General features: G+C 60.0%; 2 protein-coding genes across 5 annotated transcripts in view; one reads left to right on the forward strand and one right to left on the reverse strand.

The window, feature by feature from the left end:
- Positions 1–11192, forward strand: part of ZC3H18 (zinc finger CCCH-type containing 18) — a 42583-nt gene extending 31391 nt beyond the window's left edge. For 2 of the 4 annotated variants that reach the window (XM_055552021.1, XM_055552023.1), the window contains 10 exons: positions 3550–3741; positions 4513–4638; positions 5019–5123; positions 6084–6227; positions 6535–6594; positions 7514–7674; positions 7829–8028; positions 8431–8527; positions 9531–9627; positions 10381–11192. In XM_055552021.1, the coding sequence (XP_055407996.1) occupies positions 3550–3741; positions 4513–4638; positions 5019–5123; positions 6084–6227; positions 6535–6594; positions 7514–7674; positions 7829–8028; positions 8431–8527; positions 9531–9627; positions 10381–10588 (1390 nt within the window). In that variant the 3' untranslated portion in view covers positions 10589–11192. The remainder of the gene's footprint in view (positions 1–3549; positions 3742–4512; positions 4639–5018; positions 5124–6083; positions 6228–6534; positions 6595–7513; positions 7675–7828; positions 8029–8430; positions 8528–9530; positions 9628–10380) is intronic. The other 2 variants (XM_055552022.1, XM_055552024.1) reach the window with 1 other exon arrangement.
- An 8536-nt stretch (positions 11193–19728) lies between these two features.
- LOC129631311 (cytochrome b-245 light chain) lies at positions 19729–27005 on the reverse strand. Its single transcript, XM_055552245.1, has 6 exons — positions 26862–27005; positions 23291–23360; positions 22781–22855; positions 22475–22558; positions 21911–21992; positions 19729–20348 (listed from the first exon to the last, which is right to left on the reverse strand). Exons 1-6 carry the CDS (start codon positions 26917–26919, stop codon positions 20142–20144), a joined length of 576 nt encoding a protein of 191 aa, XP_055408220.1. The 5' UTR covers positions 26920–27005; the 3' UTR covers positions 19729–20141.
- Between the last annotated feature and the right edge of the window lie 662 nt (positions 27006–27667).

A 27667-nucleotide genomic window follows, 5' to 3' on the forward strand; every position in this document is an offset into this window, starting at 1 on the left:
TGTGGGCGGGTGGCCTGTGGGAAGAGCCCGGTGTGCCTGCCGTCCTGTGTTCCCATGTAGTTGCTGTTGCGGCTGCCTGGTTCCCCAGGTCTCTTTCCGCTCTTCTTGGTGTTGTCAGAGAGCAGGACAGCCCAGGCCGTGGCTGCATGTCGGGCGCTAACTCGGCCCCATGCTCTGTCCCTGCTCCCCAAAGCCTGACTGGGCGCAGGCCTGCCTGGTGCCCCTGCCCTTCCGCAGTAGTCTAGGGACAGCTTCCCCAGTCAGTATTGTGAATGAACTCTCTTGATTGTTCATCCAGTCCTTCTTCCCAAAACATCTGTCTTTAAAATGATTGTTTATAGTTTGTACCCAGGTCTGAAACCACTTCTCCCTGGTTTGAGACCCCAGTCGGGGGAGGCGATTTGGGGCCCAGCTGGCTCATTCACGTCCCACTTTGGTCTGCAAAGTGCCCTCCCTGTCCCACAGGTGTTCCACCTGCATGATTTTCTGTATCCAGGTACCACCTACACTATTGATTCATATTTTAAGATATTTCCCAGGAATTCCTTGGTAGCCCAGTGGTTAAGAGTCCATGCTCTCACCACCGAGCACCCACGTTCAGTCCCTGGCTAGGGAACTAAGACCCCACAAATTGCGTGCTGTGGTCAAAAAACCTTCATGGGATTAAAAAAAAAACTTCCACCTTTTAAACTGAAATACATTTTTAAAGGAAATTTTACACCCTTAACACGTAACACACCAGGTAATTTGTCCTGGTGAGTCACTGTAGAAACTAAGTAAGAAATAAAAATAGTTTTCTTCATACTAATTAAAATCAGGAGCCCAGTTTCCCACATTTTGAGGAACACGGGCGGACTTGGAGAATGGGTTCCCGTGTGTCCTGGGCTCGTTGTCGAGCTAAAGGAAAGTGGCATGGGCCTTCGGCTCAGTCAATGCAAGGCCAGCTCTGGCCAGTCCATGACACTAGCCAGAGAATGTGGAGCTCAAGGGATGCTTCCAGGTCTGGTTCTGGCGCTCATAAGATAGCCAGACCATCTTACTGCAGCCAGAGTGAGGAAGCCTTGCCTTTCAGAGGTTGGGGGGCTGCGCGGCCACCTGTCTGGCCATGGGTGCTGTGTTCTGCGAGGGGAGAGGGTCCAGCATTCTTCTGCTTCCCTGTTGCTGACGCATAGCCCTTAGTACTTACACGGCTCCAGTGTGAATCACACACGCCTTCGGTGCCCAGCTGTTTCTCTCTCCTTGTATTGGAAGAGCCACAGGTTGACAGAGCTGGGCCATTTTGATGACTCATGAAAATACCAGTGACCAAGGTGTTTCCTTTGCTGTTGTCTTTTCAGAATGAGAACAGCACAGGAAGTGTAAAGGTGAAAGCAGCCTGGGATGACCTGGGACTGGCACGAGTCAGCACGTGGGTGACACTTCCTTCCTGGACACACTTCCAGGAGGACACGCTTGGAGCCAGCGGGCAGTGGCTCAGCATGTGGGGGCCGAGTTACAGGGTTTTATGCCTCCGTTCAGTGTCCTTAGGGTGGTTTTAAATGCTGGATGTTGTTCCTGGTGGGGGCTCTTAGCAGATAGTTGGCATGGCATTGGTGGATAGACCAGTTGAAAAATTCTGAAGATATCAGCAGGCGGTGATTGATTTATGTTGTGTGAATAAAACTGATGTTTTGCTAGCACTCATGGAAAGTGGGGATACACGTCAGGACCCCGTTCATATGTCCGACACGGTTCTGATCCAGCCCCGCGGGTCAGGCAGGGCTGACAGTGCTGCTGCAGGTGTGCTCTAGGTAAATGGGCAGGACGCGCCAGAAGCCTCTGAGAATTAGCATGTCTGGAATTGTCATGATGCGGTGGTCCTGTGTGCAGATCAGATTCTGGAATAAGAAAAGGCAGATGAATGGGGGAGCACAGCCCCTCTGAAGAAGAATCTGTGCCTGGAGATGGCATCACCCACACCTTCTGGAGGGAAAGCAGGTTCCCTGCCTGTGGGCGGGAAAGCGCCAGGCTCACAATATCCACACACACCCCCACCCCGGCCCGCACAGAGCATGGCAGCCAGCACACCACACTGCAGGAGCAGGAGAGGGGTTAAAGAAGAAAGACAGTGCCTCTCAGTCAGCTAGAAGCCAGCCTGGCTCAGGTGGAGAGGGCTCTGGGAGCCTGAACGAAGCTGTTAACACTTGGAACAAGTGTCAGCAGCGCCAGTGAGCGGAAGCCGGTAGCCTGGGGAAATACCTGACAGCAGGGAGTTCCCATCGTCATACCCCAGGAGCTTCCTGGAAGACTGGCCAAGCACGGGCATGGCCAAACCCCCAGTGGCCTCCCGGAAGCGCTCTGTGCGCAGAGCTCTCAGGAGTCAGGTGTGCTCCTCTCTGGGCACGGTGGTGCTCCTGGTGACACGGGACCCCAGTGTCGCTCAGGCAGGGAGTGTGGGGCAAGCACCATGCTGAGCCCAGTGTGAAATGCTTTCACTTCCAGGGAAAATATTTGATAACTTAGCAAGAACCTGTTAAAAGGTTGCCTCTTGTGGCCCCCTGATTCCACATCTTAAAAATTTACCCTCAAAAAGACAAGGTGTTCATAAAGACTTAATAGAAAGGGTGACTTTATTGTTTGTGTTTTTAAACACAGAAATAGCTAACAGTAGAGAAGCGCCCAGGTTATGTAACACCTGACAGTGAAGCACTGCTGTCCATGGCCTGGGAGGTCCACTCCAGGCGGGGCAGTCTCCGAGCAGCCCTGGCTGTAGCTGCAGGGTCCTTGGTGGGGAATGAACACAGGCAGAGGGGACACTCAGACATGCCGGGAACGGCTGTGCCAGGAGAGCCGGATGACGGGGGTTATTGCCCTGTTTCACTCTCTGTGATTTTTATCTGATCGATGTGTCACAAGGCCAGCAGGTACCTTGGTATTGAACTGCTGTTGGTCTGGGACCCTGTGCTCTGGGTGTTGCCCTGCCGAGCTGCCGCCCGGCCCCCAGCCCTGTTCATGCGCTCAGGACTCAGCTGATCCACTGTCCTGCCAGGCTCGGCTGTGTGCGTTTCCGACTGGTGGTGACCTGTGGTGGGGGCGGGTGGTTCTGACGTTGTTGACTTGCCCTGCCTGAGAACAAAGGAAGTATCCAGGGCTGAGGTTTATATTTACAGAGTTTCTAACTCACTTGAAAACCAGGATTTCTTCAGTCACGTTAGCATCCTAAGTGCTGACGGTGCTGCCACCGTGCGCCTGTCTCTAGGGCGCACACGCACGGGCCCCTTCCTCCCGCCCTGCCCAGCGCCTGTGCGGTGGGCAGGGTGGGGATTCTGAGGGGCGCTGCTGGGTGGCCAGCTCCCCTGTGGCCTGTGAGGCAGTGCTCGTGGAGAGAGCCCTGCGTGTCCGGTTCTGGGGAGGTCTCCCGTCGACAGAGCGCCTGCTGCCTTGTGTGTGGCATCCCTGGAGTGGGCCCGTAGGTCCCGGTCTCTCCCCCAACACAGTTTCTTTCACCAAATGGTAGAGTTATCTGGTGGGAGGTGGCCCCAGACCTATTAACCCCCTCTGTGATTTCAGCCGTCAAGCTGAACCACCAAAGAAGGAGACTGCGTCCACAGGACCCCAGGTGAAGAGAGCCGACGAGTGGAAGGACCCCTGGCGCCGGTCCAAGTCTCCAAAGAAGAAACTCGGGGTGTCGGTCTCCCCTAGCCGCGCTCGACGGCGTCGAAAAACATCAGCCTCGTCGGCCTCTGCTTCCAATTCCTCCAGGTAAGGGAGGTCAGCAGGACTGAGTGTGTGTCTTCTCAGCAAGGCCGGGTTCTGGAGCATCACCAGCTAACAGGACTGACACTTAGCACTGAGGTGAGACCTCCATGAACCCCAGAATAAACAGTGAGGTGAGCCAGGGTGCAGGCAGCCCAGAGCGGAGCACAGGCCTGGGCAAGGGTCAGCAAGGGAAGAGGCACTGCTGGCGGAAGAGCCAAGAGCAGCCTGACCCGGTGTCCAGTCAGTTCACCCGTCTCCTGCGAGCTCAGGTCGGCAGCTCTGAGATGTGTGTGTGCACCAGGTCTGCACAAATGAGGACACCGTGGGCGGTGAGAGTGGGGGCACTCCCTGAAGAGGGAGGAGGCTGGAGGTGTCTGTGGACTCAGCATTTCCACTACCTGCCCTGGTGGACACACAGATACACACGTGTGTGTCTGCCTGGGTCAGACTCGCTCATCAGCACTCATGGGGACATGTCCTGGCTCTGTGCCCAAGGGCCTGGGAGCTGTGTCAGTCTTCACAGTGAGCATACCCAGCACCTAGATCTTGGTTTCTGAGCACCTCTCCCATGAGAAGGGGGCTGGACTGCAGAGCGTCCACGAGGTGCCCCTAGGTGGTGTGTCTGCATGAGCGGGGGCGCGTCTGTGTGAGAGGGGGCATGTCTGTGGGAGCGGGGGCGCGTCTGTGTGAGAGGGCGCATGTCTATGGGACTGGGGGCGCATCTACGCTAGCGGGGCAGGGGAAGACGCCTCACCTCTGCTCTCCCCGGGCCAGGTCCTCCTCACGGTCGTCGTCCTATTCCGGCTCCGGCTCGTCCCGCTCCCGGTCCCGCTCCTCGTCCTACAGCTCCTACTCCAGCCGGTCCTCCAGGCACAGCTCATTCTCAGGCAGCCGGTCCAGGTGAGCTGTGGGGAGAAGTGTAGAACCCAGCTGAGGAACCTGGGGGTTCTGGTGATCCCAGGGTGTGGGGCTCACCCACAGCCAGCCCCGTGTGAGCAGTGGGTGATGCTGGACCCACGACAGAGCCCTGTGTCTGAGCTGTTCTCACAGCGTCAGGGACACTTTCTTCACAGCTGACCCTTCCCCCAGGCTGTGTCTGAGAGCCCGTGCTCGGCAGCGTCCCCGCCAGCTCCCCCATGACAGCTGATGGGGTGCTGTCTGCCCCCAGCATCTTTCACCAGAGGTGCATTTCAGGAAATGAGCACGAGCCACCCCAGGCTGAGTAGTTGCCCTTTGGGGCATGGACAGTGGGGTGCCCTCCTCACACCTCTGCTCCCCAGCAGGTCCCGGTCCTTCTCCTCGTCCCCATCGCCATCCCCGACGCCCTCCCCACACAGACCTGGCAGAGCCAAGGGGGAGCCAGCTCCGCCTCCCACGAAAGCAGGGTGAGTGCTGCCAACGGGCCCTGGGGAAGAGGGGCAGGCCTGGCCTTTCGATTTCTGGACCTCAGGCCATGGGCCACATTTCTTCTCCATTGGGGACATGGCCCTGCCAGGCTCCCTGTCATCCTTTACCTTCTTCACTGCTCCTGCCATTGGTCCTTCTCAACAGACGTGTCGAAGGGAGGGGTTAGAAGCGTCTGGAACTTGGCATACAAACTGCATGGCAGCTGGCATGCAGGGTCAGGGAGCACTGCCCCCTGACACTGGCTGTCCCTGCACGGGTCTGCCCCAACCCTGCTGCAGGGCTTCCTCCTGAGCAGGGTCAGCTCTGGGGCCTCGGGCAGCCCCCTGTTAAAAAGTGAATGGTGTTGGGGTACAGCTTCCATCCCAGACACTGCAGCTACCTCCCCGGTGCCATCGGCCGCGAGACCCCAGCGCAGTGCCGGGCCCGGCCCCAAGCCTCACAGGTGGGGCTGTGTGTGGGCAGTCCTGCCAACCGTGCTGGGCAGCTGCCCGTAACCCAGATGCTGTGTCCCAGCGGCAGCTTCGCCCACACGTGTTCAAGGCGCTCAACACTGGCAGGGTATCTTCCCCATGCAACAATGAAGAACTGCTTTGGGGCCATTTTCCTGCCTGCCTAAGGTCCCCACACACGAGCACACCCAGCCTTCCCCGAGGGCTGCCACCCCCGCCATGCAGGGCAGGGGTCAGGGTGCCATTACTGAAGGAGTGTGGCCTGGCTCATGGGCTCTCCTCCAGAGCTCTCCCAATGGCCCCCATCTTCCTCCTTCTGCCTTTGAGGAAGAGGCAGGGTGATGCTTGGTGTGGGGTGGGGTCTGCAGGAAACAGCGCCTCAGGGCAGGGGGCAGGGGAAGTGTGTGTGTGATACCCGCTCCCCGAGGTTGGCCAGCAGGGCTGAGGCCTGCCCAGCCGGGTCTGAGCTCGCTGTGTCCCACATGACAGAGAGAAGCTGCTAAAGAAGCCAGCCCCTCCTCCAGCCCTACCGCAGGCCCCCAAAACCACCACTGCCCCCGAGCCCACCAAGCCCGGCGGAGACCCTCGGGAAGCCAGGAGGAGGGAGCGGCAGGCCAGGAGCCCCCCCAGGAGGTGAGTGTCCCGCCTTCCAGAGCTGGGGGAGGGGTGCTCCCAGGGACTCGGCACGTCTCCCAGCCTTGGTGTCCCGGGAGCTTGACGGCGGAGTCCCCTCCTGGTGGTGGCGGGGGAGTGGGAGCTGGTGGGGTGTGGTTTGACTCACTTTGAGAGGGAGTCCTCTATAGAAGAAATCCGAGCCCCACCTGATTTCGGTGGCCAGTCCCTGGTGGAGTGTTGGTCTCAGGCCGGTGAGCCCCGGCTTTGGGGCGCCGTGTGTTGAGGCCCCAGAAGCGTGAGCCAGGGCCTCGTGGTTGTGTTGCAGGCGCACGGTCAGCGGCAGCGGCAGCGGCAGCAGCTACAGCGGCTCCAGCTCCAGATCCAGGTCGCTGTCCCACCTCTCCTGCCCCCACCCCATCCCGCAGCCTCTGCCTGCGGTCGGGGCCCAGGAAACCCCGCGGAGGCCACCTCGGTGCGCGCGGCCCCTCCCTCGGGCTGGCCCCCGGCTCCGCAGAGCTCCAGCAAGGACGAGCAGGCCGAGGCAGCTGGGGGACGGCCTATTGAAAAAACCTGAGACAGGAACAAGCAGAAGAGAATTCTGCCATTTAGTTTAAAAAGAAGATGGTATCAGATTAGCCCTGAGATTCCTTGAATTCAATTTTCTGTTTCACTTGTAGGCAGCATGTGGCATACACATTTGCCTGAATCTCTCCGAGTAGGTCTGCAGTCTATTAAAGACCTAACTTTCAAGAAGGCTGGGCTCTGGGCTTCCCTGGTGGTTCAGTGGTTAGGAACCCACCCGCCAGCATAGGGGACACGGGGCAACTGAACCTGTGCACCACTAGAAAAAGCCCTTGAGCGGCAGCGAAGACCCAGCACTGCCAAAAATACTACGTACAAAAGGCTGCCTTTTGCCTTCCCCGCTGGAGCTCAGGACATGGGGCGGGCGGTTTTCTCAGAGAGTGGAGCCCTCGTATAGCCTGGGTTGTGACGGGACTGGACCGAGGAGACCATCCATGTCTCAAGCCTCCTGAGCCAGCCCCTCGGGGCATCTTTGACGCAGCGTCTGCTCGTCCTGCATCCCTTCCTTGCCCTCTGTTGTGTGTGGGTCACACCCAGTCGTGCATCCCTGCCCAGCTAACAGAATGGTCACCATGAGCACAAGGGCCTGGCCCCGGCCATGTAGGCGTCCCCTCACCGGGTGGCACCTGTAAACTGTCCAGAGCCCCTAAAGAGTCAGGCTGGTGGGTTCGCCTCCCTTGGGGTTCGGGGCTGTGTGGGCACAGACGTGTTTGTGTGTGCAGATCGCTGAGCGTGAGCAGTGTGTCCTCGGTGTCCAGTGCCACATCAAGCAGCAGCTCAGCGCACAGCGTGGACTCGGATGACATGTACGCAGACCTGGCCAGCCCTGTGTCCTCGGCTAGCTCGCGGTCCCCCACCCCAGCCCAGACCAAGAAGGAGAAAGGTAGGTGCCCACAAGGTGTGCTGGGCCTTGGGGTCCAGAGAGGAGAGGTGGTGTGGGCTGGTCATCCGCTGTCTGTTGATGACACCTCCCCAAGACAGCATGCAGGCAGCTGCCTCACTGGAAGAGAGGCTGAGAGGGCGTTTTTCGTTGGCAGGAAAATCTAAGAAGGAGGACGGTGTGAAAGTGGATAAGCGGAAACGGGATTCGTCCACACAGCCGCCTAAACCCTCAAGAACCCCTGCGGGCGGCAGGTCCTCCCAGCAGCCCACCACCCCCCAGCAGGCGCCACCAGGCCAGCCCCCAGCAGCCACATTCATTGCCCACAAGGAGATCAAGTTGACGCTGCTGAACAAGGTGGGGCTGTGGGCAGTGCTGTTGGGACCCCAGGACCCATGGCTGGGCCAGCTAGCGGCTTTCCACACTGCCTGGCTCGTGATGCCCTGATGGACAGCCTCATGGGCAGTGCCGCGTGGGCAGGGGGTTGATGGTGAGAGATGAGCTAATTACCACAGGACAACCCTGGGACATGGGTCGGGGGGCAGAACAGACATGGCCTCTCTGAGTTGGCATCCACAGTGCCCAGGTGACTGGAGGGCTGAATCCCATCCCTGGCGTGGAGACCCGGAGACCATGGGCCCTGCCTCACTTGGGGCCATGTGGCGCAGGGGCCCCCAAGGAGGGCCCGCGGGAGTGGAGAGCAGGTGGCTGCCTGCGTCCACTCAGGCCCTGGTCCTGACTGCACACCCGTCATTCCAGGCCACTGACAAGGGGAGCAGGAAGCGCTACGAGCCCTCAGACAAGGACAGGCAGAGCCCACCGCCAGCCAAGCGCGCCAACCTCTCCCCGGACCGAGGTGAGTCTCTGCCTCTGGAGCCGCACTTCCTGTGCCCTGAGAAGTGTTGAAGCCCCCAGGGGGCTTCTGACCGGGTGGTCTGCATCCGTCAGCATTTAGTTTTAGAAGTGAAAACCATAATACTCTAACAGTAATATGATACTGTGTTTTAACACAAGTAAGATTTTTTTATGGAAAATATATTTTCAGAAGCAGAAGCTAGCAGGCGTAGCACTGTTTTTTTGTGATGTGTTTTCCCCAACCTCCTTATGGCTGGGGTCGTCTCTTGTGATCACACAAGTTGCTCAACCTACGAAACCCCACCTGGGCTTGTGAGGCCATGAACATGTGGAGGGGGCGGCATCTCAGTGCTGCAGGGCGTGCCTGGCCGCCCCCATGCTGCTCGGCCCGGTTGAAGAGAGAGCCACTGGCCCAGGCAGAGCCTCTTCCTGGCTTGCTCCACTAGTAAAGTGAAACCCCAGGTGTTGCCAGAGCATCTTCCCCCCTAAAATAGAAGGAGAGGGCCCAGCATACCCCACCAGGAGCAGGAGGAGGACACGGTGCACCCCTGAAACACACACCCCCGCCCAGGCCGCCCACATGCCTCTTGAGTGGTGGGACCCCTCTGTGCGCCCTCACTCGGGCCCCACACTCAGGGCAGCCAGCGTTTCTGTCCTTGATCTTACTGCGGTCTGTAAGCAGCCGTGTGTTTTTGTTCCACTTGAAGACCTGCACTGTGAGTTTCTTCCAGGTCAGCGCAGGCGGGTTTGGTCTGCTCGGCCTTGCATACTGGGAGCTCCTTGTTTTGAACTACGCTGATGGTGGCTCAGGAAACCAAAACCCAAATTAGACCTGGGCGCTTTTGAGAACGCGGAAGCTGAGCTGAACGGCCGCCGCCCTCCGGCATGGGGTCACTGGGGGCCAGAGAGAGGCTGCTGCTTCCCTGCCTGTGCCCGCTAGCCCCTGCACAGCTGGGCCCACATGGAGCTGGGACCCTGGTCTTATGTTGTCCCCTGTCACTCAGGTTCTCGGGACCGGAAGTCAGGTGGGAGAGTCAGTTCCCCGAAGCCAGAGCGGCAGAGGGGCCAGAATTCCAAGGCCCCCTCGGCCCCGACAGACAGGTGAGTGTCTCCCCACAAACCCCCCTCCCCCAACCCTGGGCACAGCACATCGGGTTCTTGGCCACAGAGAGAGCGAGCCGAGCTTCCTTCCCAGGCGGAGGCCTGAGCCGTCAGGACTAGCTAAGGGCAGGCTCAGATTTGCTGGGAACATTATGCCGGCCCATGTCTTCACCCTGGGCCACCAGCAGGTCCTAGAGTGCAGAGCAGCCCAGGAGCATGTCGCTTGCAGCCAGAGGACCAGGAGCCAGTTGGCAGCAGCTCTTCCCTCCCTCCCACTCAGCTCAAGAAGCAGGAGTGGGGCTCACCTTTTCCCTGGAAGCAGGCCGAGTCCCTGCGCACCAGCACCCTGGGTTTGGGTGGAGGGGCCGGGCAGGAGGGGCACAGACACAGCCCCACACCCCCAGCCCTTGGCCCATAGCGCTGCTTGAAGTCAGGATCAGCAGCGTGGGTTCTACCTTGGCACAGGGCGAGGACCAGAGTGGGAGGACCAGGTCGGTGGGCTCCAGGCGAGCCCCGGTACTGTGCCTTCCACCTCCCAGGTGTGCTCCGCGATCAGGGCATGGGAGGAGCACGGGGGGCCATGCTGACTGTGGCCAGAACCCAAGCTGGACCCTGGACGCTCGTCTGTGGTGGGGGCCTCGTCCGCTGGGGAGGGGGTGCCTTCTGTCTAGCAGGTACAGCTCCTGGGACCCAGGCCCCTGGCAGGAGGCTCTCAGAGAGCAGCCCTCTCTGATGGCCTCCCCACCCCTGCAGGAAGCGCCCGCTGTCACCCCAGTCCAAGAGCTCCAGCAAGGTCACCAGCGTGCCTGGCAAAGCCTCGGACACCAGCACCACCGCCACTGCGGGCACCAAGTCAGGGAAGGCCAGCACGCTGTCACGGCGGGAGGAGCTGCTGAAGCAGCTCAAGGCTGTGGAGGACGCCATCGCCCGCAAGCGGGCCAAGATCCCCGGGAAGGTGTAGCCCGGGCTCTGCTCCCCGAGGCAGGGACTCACCTGTTTTTATAAATAGGGTAAGCGCAGCCATTTTGGATTTTGCAGTTTATGTCTTATTTTGGCTGTGATTCTTTTTAAAAATTAAAAAAGAAAAAAAAAGTTTCTCAGCTGGAAAAGAAGCCACACATGTAATGAAGATGACGCTGAATCCCAGACTGAACCAACCCCTTCCCAGAGCAGAAGTCCTTCGAGCCAGGTGGGCGAGGGCACAGCGGCACCGAGGACCAGCTCCGATTTTATGTCAGTTACGAGTCCTCCCTCCGCTCAGGCAGGCGTCCCCAGCTCCACCCTCCTCCTGTAACCAGGAACACTTGAGTGCTGCCGAGCGTCTTCCCCACCCCGCCGTCCCCAGGATCAAAAATATATATATTCTTGACTAAAGTCTGATTGGGAAATACTCCTATCTTTTATTTTAAGCATCAAATTGTTTTAGTTGATTTAAAAAGGAAAAAAAGAAAAACACAGAAAAGACTGAAAAAAAAAAAAAAAGGCCAAGGGTATTGTTGGGCATCTGTCAGATGTGGAGGGTCTTTTTTTGAGGGGTCTCCTAAAATAAAATATTTTGATAAACAGCTGTGTTGCCCTGGTGGTGATGTTTGCCTGTGCCCAGCCCCCCTGCATCCTCCCCTTGGTGATGCCCACTGGGCATCGCTGGCTGAAGGAGACCGCTGATATGCCCCTGGAGCTGCTAGTCCGGCCCCGCAGCATGCTCACCTGGTTTCCTTGCGGTGGCTGGCCTGGCAGGGCTTTCTGAGGGCCGCCATCTCTGCCTAGACCGGAGGCCACCTTCCCGGTGGGCCCTGGACCAGAGATTACTCCAGCCTACAAGCCAGTTCTCCACCGAGTGCCTCACACGAGGTTGGACCCCACGCGGACGTGCAGGTGTCTGTGCGTGAGACGTCCCAGCGGGGCCATGCTACCGTCCCAATGCAGGGCAGGAACGCCGCCACGCCCTGCTCAGCCCCTGCTCCCCTCCCAGGGGACCAGGACCACTGGAGGGAGACCCTCCCTTGTGGGTTGACTTTGCAGAGTGGTGCCAGGGGCCTGGGAGTGCCCTTGCCCAGACCTGTATCAGGGCCTTTGCCCTCGGAAGACTACCTTTAAAGCAAGTCCCGTGAGTCCTGGCAGACAACTCACCTCTCAGAACCTCACTGTGGGGGCGTCAGGAGGAGCCACCTAGGGCTCTGGCCTGGGATCGTGACCCTGGAGCTGCATGCAGTGACCAGGTCCTCTGCCCCAAGGCTGCATGGCCCTTCAAATGTGGGACAGGAGAGCTGGGCGGGAGCCAGTGCCGCGGGGCCTCCAGTGGCCTGTCTGCAGCGCCGGCCCCGCAGCACAGCACACGTGAGGCCTCTTGCACCACCGGCCTCATCATGGCGTGTGTCTGGGTAATTCTTCAGGTCTTATCTGGTTTGCCATCAGGTCAAAGCCAGGTGCAGAGGGAACTCCCCATTCTCCAAGTGGGCGGCCTTCGAGGACATGGGGCTGGAATGCAGGGCACCTCAGGTTGACAGCCTGGCCCTGCACGCTGGGCCCCAGGTGCTGGGCCCCACCAGCTAGCCAGGCAGTGATGACCTCTGAAGCCAGGAGTCCACAAGTGAGCCCCCAGGCAGGTCTCTGCACTCAGCCGAGGGGCTGGCCTGACCCGACCTTTCATGCCTGGGCTGGACCTGTGGCCTTGGGTCCCTGGACCGGGGCTGGGTTTAAACGCAGCTTGCCCTCTGCCACCTGGGAGCAGGACCTGTCCCAGGAGGGCTGAGATCACACCTGAGCCAGCTCCACCACAGATCTAGTGGAAAGAACATTCCAGGCCAAGCATCTGGGAAAAGGGAGGCTCCGTGGTGTAATGGGTTCTCAGCATCTCTGCCCTCCGGGGAACGTGCGGCCAGGCTGTTCACCTTAGAAGATAAGAGCCGCGACCTGTTCCCTCAAGCCCAAGCTCTGCTTCCCGCCCCTCCTCCAGCCCTCCTCCTCCCCTCCTCCTCCTCCGCGGCAGGCCCCGCCCCTCCAGCCTCCTCCTACACGTCAGACCCCGACCTGACCCGAGCCTTCCCTGCCCACTGGCATTCCTCCCACCCCAGGGCCTTTGCACACACTATTTCCTGTTCCTGGAACTCTGACCCAGCTGTGCCCCACACTTCCTCTCACAGCTCCGACCCCTCCCTTGTCCACTGCTCGAGTGCCATCCTCGAGCTGGCCCTCTGGAGGGTAAACTGAAACCCCAGCCTTCTGAGTTTTCTCATGTTAACTCTCCTCTTCTCCAGGGAAGGGGTCGGGTCTCAGTTACACCTCCCCGCCCCTGGCTGGTGAGCGGGCCCCACCCATGAGGAGCAGCAGCCCTCAGGACCTCTGCCCACCAGGCCACCCCACGGGTCCCACTACCAGCTTCAGATGAGGCCTTCTCCCCTTTTCTTGAAAGGGTGAGAAAAGGAAGACACCATGTTTTTAGTTTATAATTTTTCTAACTCAAATGTGAAGTATAGTCTCCAACGTATGAGTGAACATATTGAGCTAATGGGGCAGCTCAGTTCAGTGACAGTGAAGTTCCCTCGGGTTTCTCATGATGGGGGTCACACCTGCCTGCCGCCCCACGAGCCTGCTGTCATCTGCTGACTTGGACACCCCCTCCCGCCCTGTGCCAACTGTCCAGCACCCCAGCCCCCAGGCTTGTACACCCCAGATGACGGCAGTCCGCCTCCATTGGCAGGAGGAGTTGGGCTGAAAGGAGGCACAAGCCCTGGGTATACGAGCAGGGACCCCCACCCTGGTCAGCCAGCCCCTGAAGGGCCAAGGACTAGGACAAGGCAAAGAGATTGCTCCTGACAGTGCAAAGTTTGGGGAGCACAAGAAAACTGGACTGTGGCATAGACTCACCGTGGGCAGTGCTGCCTGGGCCCAGTGGTCGAGAAGCCCATGCTACAGGAGGGAAGGGGGAGGGGATTGCCACCCCCGCTTTACAGACGGTACTGAGGTCTGCCCCTAGGTCTCCCCATAAGATGAGGGAGAACTTTGAGCCTGGAGTTGCAAGAACCTAGAGCAAACCCATCCTGCAGGCCACTTCCCCAGCTCAGGCCCACTTGGGCTGCTCCTGTCCAGCCAGGGCTGCAAGGGCGCCGAGTCATGGGCAGGGACGGAGGGACTGTCCCTGCTGAGTCTATCCATGTGTCTCCTGCCCTGGATCTGCCTTTTTCTCTCTCAGGGCTCCGAGTCATGGGCAGGGACGGAGGGACTGTCCCTGATGAGTCTGTCCATGTGTCTCCTGCCCTGGATCTGCCTTCTCTCTCCACTGCCTTCTGTCCGCAGTGTCTGCATCTGTCCGAGTCTCCTTGGATCTCTGTGCCTATCTTCTTCCATCCCTCCTCCCATACCTCCATTTCCCACTCTGTCCCCGCTCCATCCCTTTTCTGCATCTCTCCAGGCAGGGACTTGGGAGCATGGCCCTATGGGTGCAGTCTGGGGACAGGGATATGGTGGGTGTGGTTTAATGGTCTGGGGGTGGAGCCATCCAGGACACCTCCTCCACAACAGCCTTCTGGCCTTCCTCCTGCAGCTCCCTTTCCAGTCTTGCCCAACCTGGTACTGGTGTGCTTGCCTCAGCCACCCGCAGGAATGAGGCACTGCTGGGCCCCGCCCTGTCTTTCCGGCTGATGCCCCAGACCCTGATCCCAACCCCAATCAGCCCGCCAATGCCCACAGAACAGCTCAGGGCAACAGTGAGGGAGGCACATGGCCTGGCCTCAAGACTTGTCCCTGACTCGCCCACTCGCTCAGCTGTTCAAAAAGACACAGAAAATGCCAGAGCTCAGCCCTCGGCGTAGGGACCACTGCGTGAGCGAGTTCTACAGCCTTTCACTTCCAAAGATCCTGTGTGGGAATCCCAGCCACACAAAGGCAAGGCCACTGCTGGGGCCACCTCCCCAGTCTGCAGGCAGCTTCTCCCCAGGGGCTGTTGCCAGGCACAGGTACCACTTCCCCTCACTTGTGGGGCCCAGGCAGAAGGGACTGGAATTTCTGAGGTCCGAGTGTGCTGTAGGAAAGCGGGGTCTTTCTCAACCTGAGCATCTGGCCCAGGGGAAGGTATAAGGGGCTCTGTTGTTCCCCTAAAACCATGCTGCTGCTGCTGCTGCTGCTAAGTTGCTTCAGTCATGTCAGGGTCCTAATAGCCCCAGTGCCCGTGAGGAGTGTGCCTTTATCTGAGGAAACGGTCTCTGTAGCCATGGTCAAGGTCAGATCTTGATGATATCATCCTGGATTTGGAGAGTGTGAAAGCTGTGGAGGAGAGAGACCTGGGGAGAGAGGCACCCGCGGGACCTCCGAGGACCACAGGAGCCACCAGGGCTGGGAGAGAGGCCCTGCCTACACTGACCTGGGGCTTCCGGCCTCCAAACCTGAGAAAAGACACTTCTCTTAAGGCCCCCACTTGTGACAAATACAGGTGGTGAGCTCCCCACTGCAGGAGGTGTATCAGCAGAAGGTGGGTGGCCATGGGCAGGGGCGTGGTAGGCAGGAACAGCCTGGGGACTCAATGTGTCCATCCATTCATCCGGAAGAAGCCAGGAGAACAGCTATGATGCAGCGCCTGCTTCGGAAAGGTTTACTCCAGATCAAGGCGTGGAGGGAGGGTGGACTGGAGGCCCAGAGTCACGCACTGCCCAGTAGAGGCCCTGAGAGGGCCCAGGTGTTACCCTGCCTCTCCCAGTGCTGTCTCAGGGGTCTTTCTATCCACTGAGTCTGGGCCTCCAAACTCAGACTGGTGCCTTGATGGTGTGCGTTTTGCCTCCTGCGGGCAGGTGGGAAACCAGGAGAGCTGACCCCATCCTCCACGGCGAGGCCCTCTTCAGCTGGACATGTGGTACAGATTCGAGAAATCAGGGCAGATGGGCCCTCCCAGGATGGCATCCAAACCTAGCACTCAAAACTTTGCAGAATCTGGCTCCAAACTGGCTCCTTTTCAGGATAACGAAGCCCCCCACACCAGCACCCCCAGCCAGCTGCACAGAGTTGCTACAGGTGGGCTCCTGGGGCCTCCTTAGAAACCTTCCTAGGGCACCCTGCATCTTAAAGGTTCCAGGGCATCATCACCCCCTCACGCTTGGACTTAAACTTTGTTGATAAAGCCACAAAAGCCCAACAGAGAAACCTGAAGACGCTCACCGGCCCCTGTCCCTTCTGGAACCTCCCTCTTGGCAAGAAGAATGGATGAGAGAATCAAGCCTGGTGGGGGACTGGACAGCAGCACAAAATGCAGGAGCCCCCCGCCCCCCGGGCACCAGGTCCAAACCGCAGAAACATACAAGTGGCTAGGACTCGAGCTTACAGAAGGTTCAAGAGTGTCAGGCAAGACCCTTCATTCTCAGCCACATTTGCAAGTGCTCTGCCCGAGGCAGGGTCCCCCTGGGGGGTGCAGGGGAGGGACGGGGGAGAGATGGGGGTGGTGGCGGAGGATGGAGGAGGAGGAGGGGAGGGGACGGTCGCAGGGAGGGAAGGAGGAAGCACGGCCAGGCACTTCCCGAGGAGGAAGCGGCGCCCGGATTTTCCCCAGGTGTGGCCCCAGGTATAAAGGGCGCCACAGGCCAGCCGCCGCCAGGTCAACCACCAAGGACGTGCTGGAGCCGGGAGCCCAGAGCCCAGCCCCTGCTGCAATGGTAAGATGCTCCTCTCCCCGTACCCCCACCTGCACCCTGAAGGGCTGGTGGTTCACTGACCCCCCAGGCTGAGGATGTCGGGGGTAGGGTCCAGGAAACCCATCAGATCTCAGGGTCAAAGTGAGCCAGGATCCTGGATCCCAGGTTCGCTGGAGAGCTTGGGCTGAGAGGCTGGCCCCTCCGGACCTCCTGTTCCATCAGCCATAGAGGGAGGCTACACCTCCCCTACCCCATCCTTCCACCGGGAGCAGAGCCCACGGGTGGCAGTGGAGGGTCCCATCCCTGACCACCCCTGACCACCCACCGCTTGTTCCACCAGCTCCTCCCTGGCCTCCTGCTTCTGCTCTGGCTTCCCGCCAGCCTGGCTCGCCACAGCCCCTCACTGCTGGTGGGGGCCCACACCCACCCCCACAGCCCTGGCACCCTGCGCTGCTACTCCTCCGAGGAGCTGCCCCTGGGCCACGCCCCCCCACACCTGCTGGCCCGAGCTGCCAAGTGGGAGCAGGCGTTGCCAGTGGCCCTGGTGTCCAGCCTGGAGGCGGTAGGCCGCAGGAGGAGGCACGCGGGGGCCCCGGCCGGGACTCAGTGCCCCGTGCTGCAGCCGGGGGAGGTGCTGGAAGCTGACGTCCACCAGCGCTCCATCTCTCCCTGGAGATACCGGTGAGGGCGGGCTCCTGGGGCCTGGGCGCTCTCCCCGTGACCTCCGGCCGGCAGTTCCAGGTCCATGAGGGCAAGGGTAAGGCTCCACGTGAGCCAGTCCTCGCCTCATGTCTCAATCGCAGCCCAGACCTGGGACACCAGGGTCCCCTGGGTTATTTTGGGCCCCCTATCTGAGTCCTTGCAGGGGTGAGACTGGGACAGGTGGGAAGAGAGCAGGCTTCCATGCTCTGGGAGGCCATGGGGCACGTGCACACCCGCACTCATTGGGCACCAGCTGTGTGCCATGTGCTCTCAGTGCCCCACACCGCAGGCCCTGGGCCCTGAGTGCATATGGCTGGGTAGGGGAGCGTGGGGAGGGAGGGAGGCACCCTCCAGGCTCTCTGACACCCCACTTGTCCCCGCAGTGTGGACACGGACGAGAGCCGCTACCCACAGAAGCTGGCCTTCGCCGAGTGCCTGTGCCGGGGCTGTATCAGCGCCAAGACGGGCCGCGAGACGGCCGCACTCAACTCAGTGCCGCTGGTCCAGAGCCTCCTGGTGCTACGCCGCAGGCCCTGCTCCCGGGATGCCACGGGGGTGCCCACGCCTGGGGCCTTCACCTTCCATGCTGAGTTCATCCGCGTGCCTGTGGGCTGCACCTGCGTCCTGCCCAGGTCGGCCCGGTGAATGCCGCTTGGCTCCTGAACTGGCCTCCAGGGAGGCCCTCCTATTTATGTGTATTTATTGGTTATTTATGTGCCCCTGGGGTCTTGGGCAGGTACGAGCCTCCAGGAAGGGCTGGCTCCAGTAAAGGCTGGGTGAGGAGCGGGGCGGGGGCCTGCGCCCGGCAGCCCCCACCTCGAAATTCACAGTTTACCCTTTCACAGAAACATCCAGGCTAGAAGGAACATTTTCACTGTTCTAGGACTTGTTAAAACACCTACAGAAAAGGGAAACTGTGTTCTGATGGCTGCCTCCACCTCCAGGCCCCTGGGCGGCCCTCACCCCAGCCCCTTGGGAGGAACAAGTACCCCTGTGTTTCTAAAACAGCTTTTCATTTTCCATGTGAATCTAAGTTGTTTACTTGATAAACCGCCCCCAGAACACAGACCTGGATGGCACAGAGGGCAGTGGGTGAAGCCCCTCTCTCACTTTCACCCCCGCCAGGCCCTCTATACCCATCTGGGGCCCAAGGGGTAGTCACTGATCACTGCCCGCCAGGGGCAGCCACTGGTGTGGTGTTTCCTAGAAAGATCTGTGCATGATCCCAGGTGCACCCAGGGCGGGGTAGGTTTCAACAGAAGAGCCCAAGTGTGCCCTGATAGATGAGCAGTGGCTCCCGGGCCTGGTGATGGGCCACACTCCCAAAGCCCAGCCCTCTATTCACAGACATGGCTGTGGTCCCTGGGGACCACCTCCCTGCCCCACAGACAGGTGTCCTCAGGGTAACTTCAGGGCAAGTGGTCAACTCAGGGGGACATGTCTTTAACTTGGCTGAGTCATGCTCCCCCAGCCCTAACAGGGGCCCAGAAAACTCTAGACACCCCCCTAAGGCTTCTGTGCACTGTAGGTGACCTGCTAGAGAGGGGCAGCCAGGCTTACCAGCTCAGGTGCCCCATCAGTTACCGAGGAACTGCCCGCCCACTCATGGCAGGATATCCTGGATCAGAGCACATTCCAGGCAGAGTTTAGAGGCTGAGTGCACAGCCTCAGCATCCTGGCTCAGTCACGACCCCCCTTTAGAGTCTCAGTCTCCCTGCTACCTGTGATACACCTCAGCTCCGAGGGCTGATGCTGAGCCGCAGGGCTGCAGGACGGTTGTCCGCACCCCCTGCCGTTTTCACCCAATGACTGACACCTACTGTGTGTAAGGCCCAGGAAGGCAGGAGGGTCTCAGAGAAGGCTTCCTGGAGGAGGTGACTATGTCTTGAGCCTGGAAGGAGTCTTCAGTCAGCACTTACGCCCTGAGTTTCGACCATGTGCCCAGCACTGGGAATGGAGCAGTGACAAAACGCTCAGCCCCCTGCCTGCCCTGCGGGTGACTCACAGCTGCAGGACCCGCGGCAAAGCGCTTGGCCTGTTGGTTGTGAACACATCAGGAAGAGAGAGACTGCAGTGGAAGCCACCTGAGGAGGACCCGGCTGGCCACCCAGGGCCCTGTGCTCCAGGCAGAGGGAGCGGACCGTGCAGAGGCTGTGTCTGGGAGATCAGGGTGGCTGGAGGCCAGTGGGCAGGGTGATGGGGTCCAGAGCAGTGGGGCTGGGGGTAGGGTGGGGTCTGCCCTGTGTGTCTCTGGGCTCTGAGCCGGGCACTGGGCAGGCCCAGGTAGTGCTGGGAGTGGCCAGGGGGTGGGGAACAGTGAGCCTGCTGGATTTATGCTGAAGACAGAGTGTTGGTTGATGGGCAGGGTGCCCTCCGGGCCAGAGGTCCCAGAGACCCCGGTTCTGAAACTGTGAGAGCAGGAGGCCAGTGACTGAAGGATTTTCCCAGACTTTGGGGGACTGAGTATCCAGGAAGGAAGGGCCTCCCAGGCTGGGTGTGAGCTGATGAGCTTTGAGGCCCCTGCCGTGGCTTGTATGGTGTGTGTGTGGTGTGTTGGAGTAAGCAGGGGACATGCGTGGTGTGTGTGTGTGTGTTGTGGAACCAAATTTGGGTCTCTTGTCTGTTGATTACCCGCCACCCTCCCTCACTGTCCTTAAAAACCTTTCCCTGAAAGCCATGAGGGGGCTGGGGGTATTCTGAGTGTGAGCCGCTTGGCCTCCTGGCTCAGCGCCTGTGATAACGCTGCCCTTTCCTTCACCATGACCCAAGTCAGTAGGTTCGCTTTGCTGCACGGGGGTAAGAGAACCTGCATTTGGTTTGGTAACAGTTTTGGCAACCCAGAGTGGGCGGAAGTTCTTGCGCGGGCATCTTGCCTGTGGCACATCAACCCCAGTGTGGTCCGAGGGGTGCTCCAGCAGGTGAGCCCTGGCAGATAGGGGATCTGGGAGGACACAGGCCCTCCCCCCAGACCCGAGACATTCATTTCCAGAGCAGAAACACAAACACAGGGAATTCCAGGTACATGATTCATGGAACAGGCGAGGCACCGAGACCTGCTGTCAAAGAACCCCAAGGAGGCTGCAGGAAAGGGGGCACCCCTGGCTGGGCACCACACACCCCCACCCACCCACTGGCCTGCCCACAGGAGGAAGGACCTTCAAAGCTTCAGCGGGCCAGAGCGGCTTGAGGTTCTGGTCACACGACCTCGTCGTTCACTGGCATGGGGTTTTCCTGGGGGCCACCCGTGGGGACCCCCGCCGCCTCCTCACTCGGCTTCTTGCGGGCCTCAGCCGGGGGCCGGGGTGGAGGGTTGCTGGGTGGCTGCTTGATGGTGCCCCCAATCTGCGGCCGCTCCTTGGGCTTGGGCTCAATGGGGCTCCACTGCTCCCCACGGATGGCCGCCTGCAGGACACACAGGCTGGGCGTGGGTCCTCCTGGGCCGCCCCCTCACCCAGTCCCTGCGCTCCCCTACCCCCGCCAGGGTCCAGGACAGGACTGAGCTCAGCAAGACCTGAGGGGCTGTAGCTCAGTCAGGTTATGAGCCAGGCCTGAGGCTACATGGTCAGAACCCAGCTGTCTCACCAGCCAGGAGACACCTCAACTCAAGAGGGGGACAGTGGAACCCTGGGGCTTCTGAATGACCCCTGGAGGCCACTGCCAGGCGCACAGCCCAAGACCAGGCTTCCTCCCAGGGACTAAGGGCTGGGAGCAGGACAGGAGCCCAGGCCTAAGGGGCATGATGCTGAACTGAGGCCAGCAGCTCTGGGTGGGGGTGGGGGGGTGGTGGCAGGCACAGTGTGGGAGGCCAGGGGCCCAGGCATGTCAAGGGGGGAGATTGCAGCCCAGGGAAGTTGCCGAAATGCAGAATCCTGGGCCTGCCCCACGGCCACAAGCCAAGTGGACCTAGAAATGTGTATCTCTAACTTTGTATCCCATAATAGTTGATTAAAAAAAAAGGTGACGACATATAATTTATGAAGTATAAGAATGAAAAGAGGTTCTATAATCACACCTCCTAAGTTAAAGACTAGAACACTCTATCCCAGAAGCTAAAGCTAGAAAATTAAAGGAAGATAATGCAGGGAAATACAGCAGACAGGCAGCAGGGGCAGAAAAGCACAAACCATAAAGTAGAAAAACAACTTAGACGACAAACTTGTGTTCTGCTCAGTGAAGAATCCAAGGATCCCTAACAGAGAGGAAGTATCCTCAAAAGCTAAAACCTACAAAGGGTTCACAATGAAAGCACACACACGGTACCCGAACAGAAAAAATGGGGGAAAGATCGGAACAAGCGGCACAGGACTCAGCTGCGACGTACGAGGGGGGCGTCCGGGGTTGGAATTAGTAGAGCAATCAAGTCAAAACTGACTCTGGGAGGCTGGAGGCTGTGTCTGGGTTGGAACCCATGCCTGTGGGCTGACAGCGGCAGGCAGCATGCGAACAGTGGGCGTTCAGCAACCTGTGCCTGGCAGGGATCCTCATCCGTCCCTCCCCACTCCACTGTCGTAGCTCCCCGCCCCCTCCTCCCCACCTCCCAGCCTCCCCACCCTGCTATAAAGATGGCCTTAAGGGGCCTTTTGCATAACCTGGACTCCAGGCAAACCCAGCACCGCGTGGCTTATGGCACCAACCAGGCTCATGAGTCCCAGGGAAGTGCTCCTGGCAGCACCCTGAACTGGATAGAAAACTTTGAGCAATGGATCCCACTCCAAGCAGGGCCCGGCAGGCCAGCCACGTCCCCTCTCTGAGCTTTTGCCGCTTGTCTGTAAAGTGGGGTTCCCCCCTCCCCTGTCGAGGCTCTGTGGCATGGGTTACAGGAGGATGTAGGGGAGTGGCTAGCACATTAGATGGGCCACACATGGAAGCCACAGTGTCACTGTCCCCACAACATAAGCCAGGACACGGGCTTGGCTTGCAGGACCAGCCATGAGGCTGAGGCTGACTGCAAGGATGCTACCCACCAGCAGATAGATGCCGCTTGCAATGGCCAAGCAGGCTGTCCCCAGGATGGTGGCGAGCAGGAAGCCAGCAGGTACCGCCAGCCTGGAGTAGGGGTGGAGGGCAGTCAGAAGCGACAGGGGAGACAGAGGATGGTCAGAGGGGGTCCGCAGTTCCCCCGCCCCCGGCCCGGGTCAGACAGCACAGGATCGCAGGACCCTGAACGGAGGGGAGGCCCAGTGCTACGGCTGGACTTCTAACTTCACCCCGAGCTGTTCTCTGCCCAAGTCTTGGGACAGGGCTCTTGGCCCCCAGCCACCACCCTGGGAAGAGGTCTCGGCAGCATGGCGGTTTCTCCAACACTCACCGGGGGCAGCTGAGCCATCAACCCCGGGGCACCGATTATCCCTGAGTTAAGCTATAGGCTAGGGTGAAGTGTTAATGGCAGATACAGGTTTGGGGAACCCTTGGCAGAGCCTGGGACCTGGGTTTTTGTTTGGAACGGGTTCTGGGCTGGGAGGGGCCTGATCGACCCCAGCAGTCCTCTGCCGGTGGTGCTGGGGGGTCCCAAGTGGGTGCAGGCTCACCCGAGGTGCAAGAAGGCCCGGATGTAGTAGTTCCTGGTGAGGGGCCCAAACAGCTTCACCACTCTGGTCAGGTACTTCTGTCCACTGGGCGGGAGGGGGAGACAGGCCATGTCACCCTCCACCTGCCCCAGCCTCTCAGACCACCCGGTTCTTCGTCCCGGGGAGGGGAGGGGGTCTCAGGCTCAGTGGCAGGGCAGACCCTGAGTGGGCCAGTGCTGAGCCTCGGAGAGACAGGAGTGACAGGCTCCTCGTAGTGACAGCTGGTGGGGGGGGGGGGTGGTGCCCGGAGCCCGGTAGGAAACTCACCACCTCTCCATGGTGGAGCCCTTGCTCCTCTTCCCTCGAGGGTACTCCAGCAGGCAGACCAATACGCCCGCTGCTCTGAAGCGGAGGTTAAAGAACAGCCCAGATCAAGCCTGAGAGGCCCCAGGGAGTTGGCTCTTTTGATGAGAGAACAGAGAGGTGTGGCCACTGCCTGAGGTCCACAGGATTCCAACAGGGCAGCCTCCCTCCCCCATGCCTGCCTTGGCATCTGGAGGGCTTGTAACAGCTGGACTGGCCGGGACAAGTGGGGCTCGGTCCCCTGGTGGACAGGCCCGGCCAGCTGGGGAGGGTGACTGATAGAAGGGAATGTGGAGGGACCCCGAGCATTCTCGGGCCTCAGTGTCAGCCCTCAGGTGCCGCGGACACCTCCCTCCCTTGTCAGGGCCCAGGTCCCCAGACTCTGTCACCTCCCTGCTCGGAGCCCCTCCTGCCTTCAAGGGGCAGCAGCCTCTCTGGCCCCAACCCCGACCTGGGTCTGCAGCAAGAGGATACATGGAGTAGGCGCCCAGGTACCACTGGGTGAACTGACCGGCCGTGGCCACGATGCCCCCGGTGATAAGGACTGTGGGCAGAGGAGAAGGAGGTTAGTAAGTGCCATACCCCATCCCTGCAGGGGCTCTGGCCACCTCCCCAGGGACCCCTCCCCAAGGGGGGCCACCAGTCCACCACAGAGCTGCCCTATCCGCCCCCGTTAGCCCAGGAAGGGGACCCAGGCAGGGGAGACCTTGGTAGATGATGGGGGTGGCTGTAGGCATGGGCGTTGGGACCCATTCCCAAGAGCAGCATTTGAGGCAGGGAGGGGGCTGAGGAGCTGCTGAGAGGGAGGCAGGGCCTGGCTCCAGCCTGGACACACCCCCGAGGCCTGTGAGCTGTGGCACCCTGAGCGCTTGCTCAGTGCATTTAAGGACCACCAACCATTTAAGGCTGACTTTGTACCAGCTGCGTGGACCCTCTCTCCTGGCCTTGGGTGTGTGGGCTGGTCCTGTTCGTGTGCTCTGTGTGATGCCGGGTCGGTGGGCCTGGTCTCTCCGGCCCTGTGTGCACCTGATCACAGCCCACCTGCCGTGAGCATGTGCATCGCCCCCGTTCCTCCCCAGTGATTTTCTTCTACAGCGGTAGCTTCAGCGTACCGCTCAGAGGCGTGATGTACACTCACACTTGTCACTCCGTCACGGCCACCCATTCTCAGGGTTCCAGTCACTTACTGAGGTATCACAATTACCTAAAGTGCACAGACTTTTAACACGTGTGACCCCCATCATGTGACCTCCACCCATATCAAGATTCTCCCCCACCCCAGGTTTCCTGGGGGCTCTTCTTTTGCTGACAGAAGGTTGGTCCAGGCCCTTCCTGGGGTGGTTTGCACAGAGCTCCAGCTCGCTGTTTGTCTCATCAGGTAGTTTCCCACAATTTATTTATGCATTCTCCTGCAGTACTCTTGCCTGGAAAATCCCATGGATGGAGAAGCCTGGTGGGCTGCAGTCCATGGGGTCGCTAAGAGTCGGACACAACTGAGCGACTTCCCTTTCACTTTTCACTTTCATGCTTTGGAGAAGGAAATGGCAACCCACTCCAGTGTTCTCGCCTGGAGAATCCCAGGGACGGGGGGCCTGGTGGGCTGCCGTCTCTGGGGTCGCACAGAGTCGAACACGACTGAAGCGACTTAGCAGCAGCAGCAGCAGCCTTTGGGACATGTCAGTTGCTTCCAGTGTTGGGCTTTTATGAATCAGCTGATAGAGTTAAATTCTTCACCCTTTAAGCAATCTGATAGTGAATTTGACACATTTTATTGACTGTGATTGCAGATAACCTACTTTGTTATCTTACTTGGGTTTCCTCTTGAACAAGCTTTTCTTGTTGCTTCTCCTGCCTTCTACTGACTTGATCAAACTGTAATTTTAAAATTCCTCTTCCTGAACTAAATGTGGACTTTAGAAGGTTTATCTTTAATCTCACCCCAAATTAGCCACAATTATTAATTATTTACAGTCAGTGTCTTCACAGTGGCATAGCCATCTTCCCTCTGGATCCAGCTTCGCCCTCGCTGGAGCACGCCCTTCAGCACTCCTTTCTGATGACCTGAACTTCGCTGGTGGTCCCTGCAGCACAGTGGGAGAGGGCAGCCCCTGCCCCGTATGTAGCACAGGCCTGAGTTTCCAGCGGTTTTGTCTTCCTTGTGGCTTTCTTCGTCCAGGCTGTGGTGGCAGATAACACAACTCCTTGGAGGGGACGATCTTTTGGTCTGTTTCTAGTTCAAGCAGCCTTTCTCGGTCTGGCCTCAGAGTCCCACGAGGTAAAGGGTAAAAGCTCTGACCCCCCGCCCCTCCCTTCAGCCCCTGAACCCTGGCCTTCTTCTGCTGGTGTCATGTTCACACTTGCTGTGCTGGAGGAGGGAAGAGCCATTGCTCCTGTGTTCAGGCAGTGGCTCGTCCACTCAACCTGGGCATGCAGTTTCCCTGGCCTGAGCCTGCGTCATTAGCGGTAGCCTCAGCTCTCAGAGGGGGCTGGGGTCTCTCAATGGGGACAGACACTTCAGATCATGGAGAATGAGGTGGGTGGCGTGGCTGTCAGGCTGGGAGCTCGGGAAACTTCTCTGAGCAGGTGGATGTGGGCAGAGAGGTGAAGTGGGGGGAGCCAGCCCTCTGGCAAACACCAGGGTGGTGGGCCCCCGAGGCCAGAAGGGCAGGGGCAGAGTGGTGGGAGATAGAGGGACCGTGATCTGATCAGATGTGATTCTCTACAACATAAAGGGCCAGTGGGCTGAGATGCTCATGGGGCCTGTAGTTGGTACTGAGTCAGGAGTTAGCAAGAGGAGGAATTTAGAGCCAGAAGGTTGTGAAGGAAGACGAGCAGCAGTCATTGCGGTGGTGATGGGGAGGGGTGGAGAGCAGGGGGAGAAGACAGCTCTGGGCAGAAGCAAGGAGAGCCACATACTGACGCACTGCGTTCTCCGCTATCTAGAAGCCAGAAGGGGGCTGCCCTGCCTGGCACCTCAAAGTTGCCCACCCCCCAAAATGTGACCTTAAAGTACTCCCTCCCCACCCCCAGCCCAGCTTCACAGGCTCCTTCCTTCAGTCCCCAGGTTGGTGGTGGGGGCCTCAGGGTGGGTCCCAGGTGAGATGTGGTGGATGAGACCTTCACCACTTTATCCCTGGGTCCTCTCGCCCGCCCACTCCCACTGGGGGCGGGGCCTTCCTGGGAGGGGCGGAGCCACGGGCGGCTTCCTCAAGCCTCAGGCCCCACCCTCTCCTGAGAAGTTGAGTCCAAGTGCGTACCTCGGTTGAGCACAGGGAAGCAGGGGGGACGGCCGCCTTCCTACCCAGAAGCAGGCCCTGGGAGCTGGGTGGGAGGGGTCACATGGGTCGTCCCCAGCTGCCTTGTGCAATGTCCTTCTGAGCAGACTCAGGGCTGCGCCCCGGGAGACAGAGCGGTCACCCAGTTCCATGGACCAAGCCCTTGGCCAGGAGGCAGGAGGAGCCCACCTCCGCAGCCCAGGAGCCTTAGGGGAGGGAGCTTCCATCCGAGGGCAGGAGGGTCGCTCCAGGCAGGGGTGGGTCATGCTGGATTTTCCCAGCCCTGCTGGGCGGTGAGTTCTCCGGAAACCACGGGGGCAAGCGCTTCTTCCCCAGACTGAACTTCCTCTTTTGTGCGTGTGTGGGGGCGGGGGAGGAGGAGGGCAGAGGATGGGGGTGTGGGTGTGCATGGGGTGCAGGGGCAGGAGGGCCCCGAATCCCCCTCCCCAGCCCCAAGGCTCCTCTTGGCGGCTGTAGCCTGCTCCCAACAGAGGCCCCCAGCCCCTTCCCACCGGCGCTGCAGGTCGCCCACTGGAGCCTCCGGGCCCGGGCCCCAACCCCAGGCTCCAGCCGGGTGTCTGTGGCTCCTCAGGACCCCTGCTCCTGTCCCTTCTCCAGCCTACCCTTCCCCCTTTACCTCTCGCAGCCTGGGGTCTCCAGGCCCCTACTTCCCCAGCCCCAGCGCCCCCTTGCACTGCCGCGGCGCTCCGCCCCCAGGCTCAGCAGCCCCTCTGCAGCCCCCGCCCAAAGTGCGAGCGCCCCCCACTCACTCAGGCCGGACGCCAGCGCCTGCTCGTTGGCCCACATGGCCCACTCGATCTGCCCCATGGCGGCAGATCGGCTCGAACGCGGCTCGGACTCTTCAGACCCCGCGGCCCCAGAGCTCAGCAAGCCTCCCGCCCCGCCCAAGTTCCCCAAGTTCCGGCGCCGCCCCGCCCCGCCGCTGGCTCCGCCCCAACCCGGTTCCCCAGGTGACAGGCCGGCGGTAGATGGGGCCCCAGGAGCGTTGCCCCGCACTCCCTCCACGGGACCTCAGGTCTTCCTCCCCTGCAGGCCCAGCCAGCCCGGCCTCGGTGGACTCCTGGAGGGGAAGCTGGACTCCTGGAGGGGAAGCAGGGCTTCAGGCCAGCCCCTGACCTCGTGGGGAGCCTCCTGGGAGGCGGGCCGCATCCGGCCCTGGGCTAGTGCAGGTGTGGTGGCCTTGGCCCCACTGGTAACCCTGGACTAACTTGAGGGGAAGGGCGGGTGAGTATGGGAAGCTTCTGGGAAAACCCAGTAGTGCTGGGCCCTGTCCTTTGTCACCTCCCTCCTTGGACTCCCTTTTAGGGTCAAGGTCAGAGGGCTCAGAAGCTACTTCCCCCTACTACCCCCGCTGGGTTAGGACAGTGGAGAAGAATGGAACTCACTTGGAAGGGGGACATGGACCGAGCTTAAAGCCAAACCCGAATAATTTCCCCAGCCTGTCGGCCTTAGTGACCACATCCATCCAGCACTGTGTGGCTGTGGCCTGTGCTGAGCATCCCACCCATGGCAGGGAGGCCCCAGCCCTGCCCCCTACAATGGCCACCCAGCCCCC

This window comes from Bubalus kerabau, chromosome 17, assembly GCF_029407905.1.
Source record: "Bubalus kerabau isolate K-KA32 ecotype Philippines breed swamp buffalo chromosome 17, PCC_UOA_SB_1v2, whole genome shotgun sequence".
Classification (NCBI taxonomy): domain Eukaryota; kingdom Metazoa; phylum Chordata; class Mammalia; order Artiodactyla; family Bovidae; genus Bubalus; species Bubalus kerabau.

Coding starts and splice junctions, on each gene's coding strand:
- LOC129631311 (XM_055552245.1), bottom strand. CDS start 26,919: ATGGGGCAGATCGAGTGGGCCATGTGGGCCAACGAGCAGGCGCTGGCG. Junction 23,361..26,861: donor GGCGCTGGCGTCCGGCCTGA/GTGAGTGGGGGG, acceptor CTCTGCCCACAG/TCCTTATCACCGGGGGCATC. Junction 21,993..22,474: donor CGGGCCTTCTTGCACCTCGG/GTGAGCCTGCAC, acceptor CCCCTACTCCAG/GCTGGCGGTACCTGCTGGCT.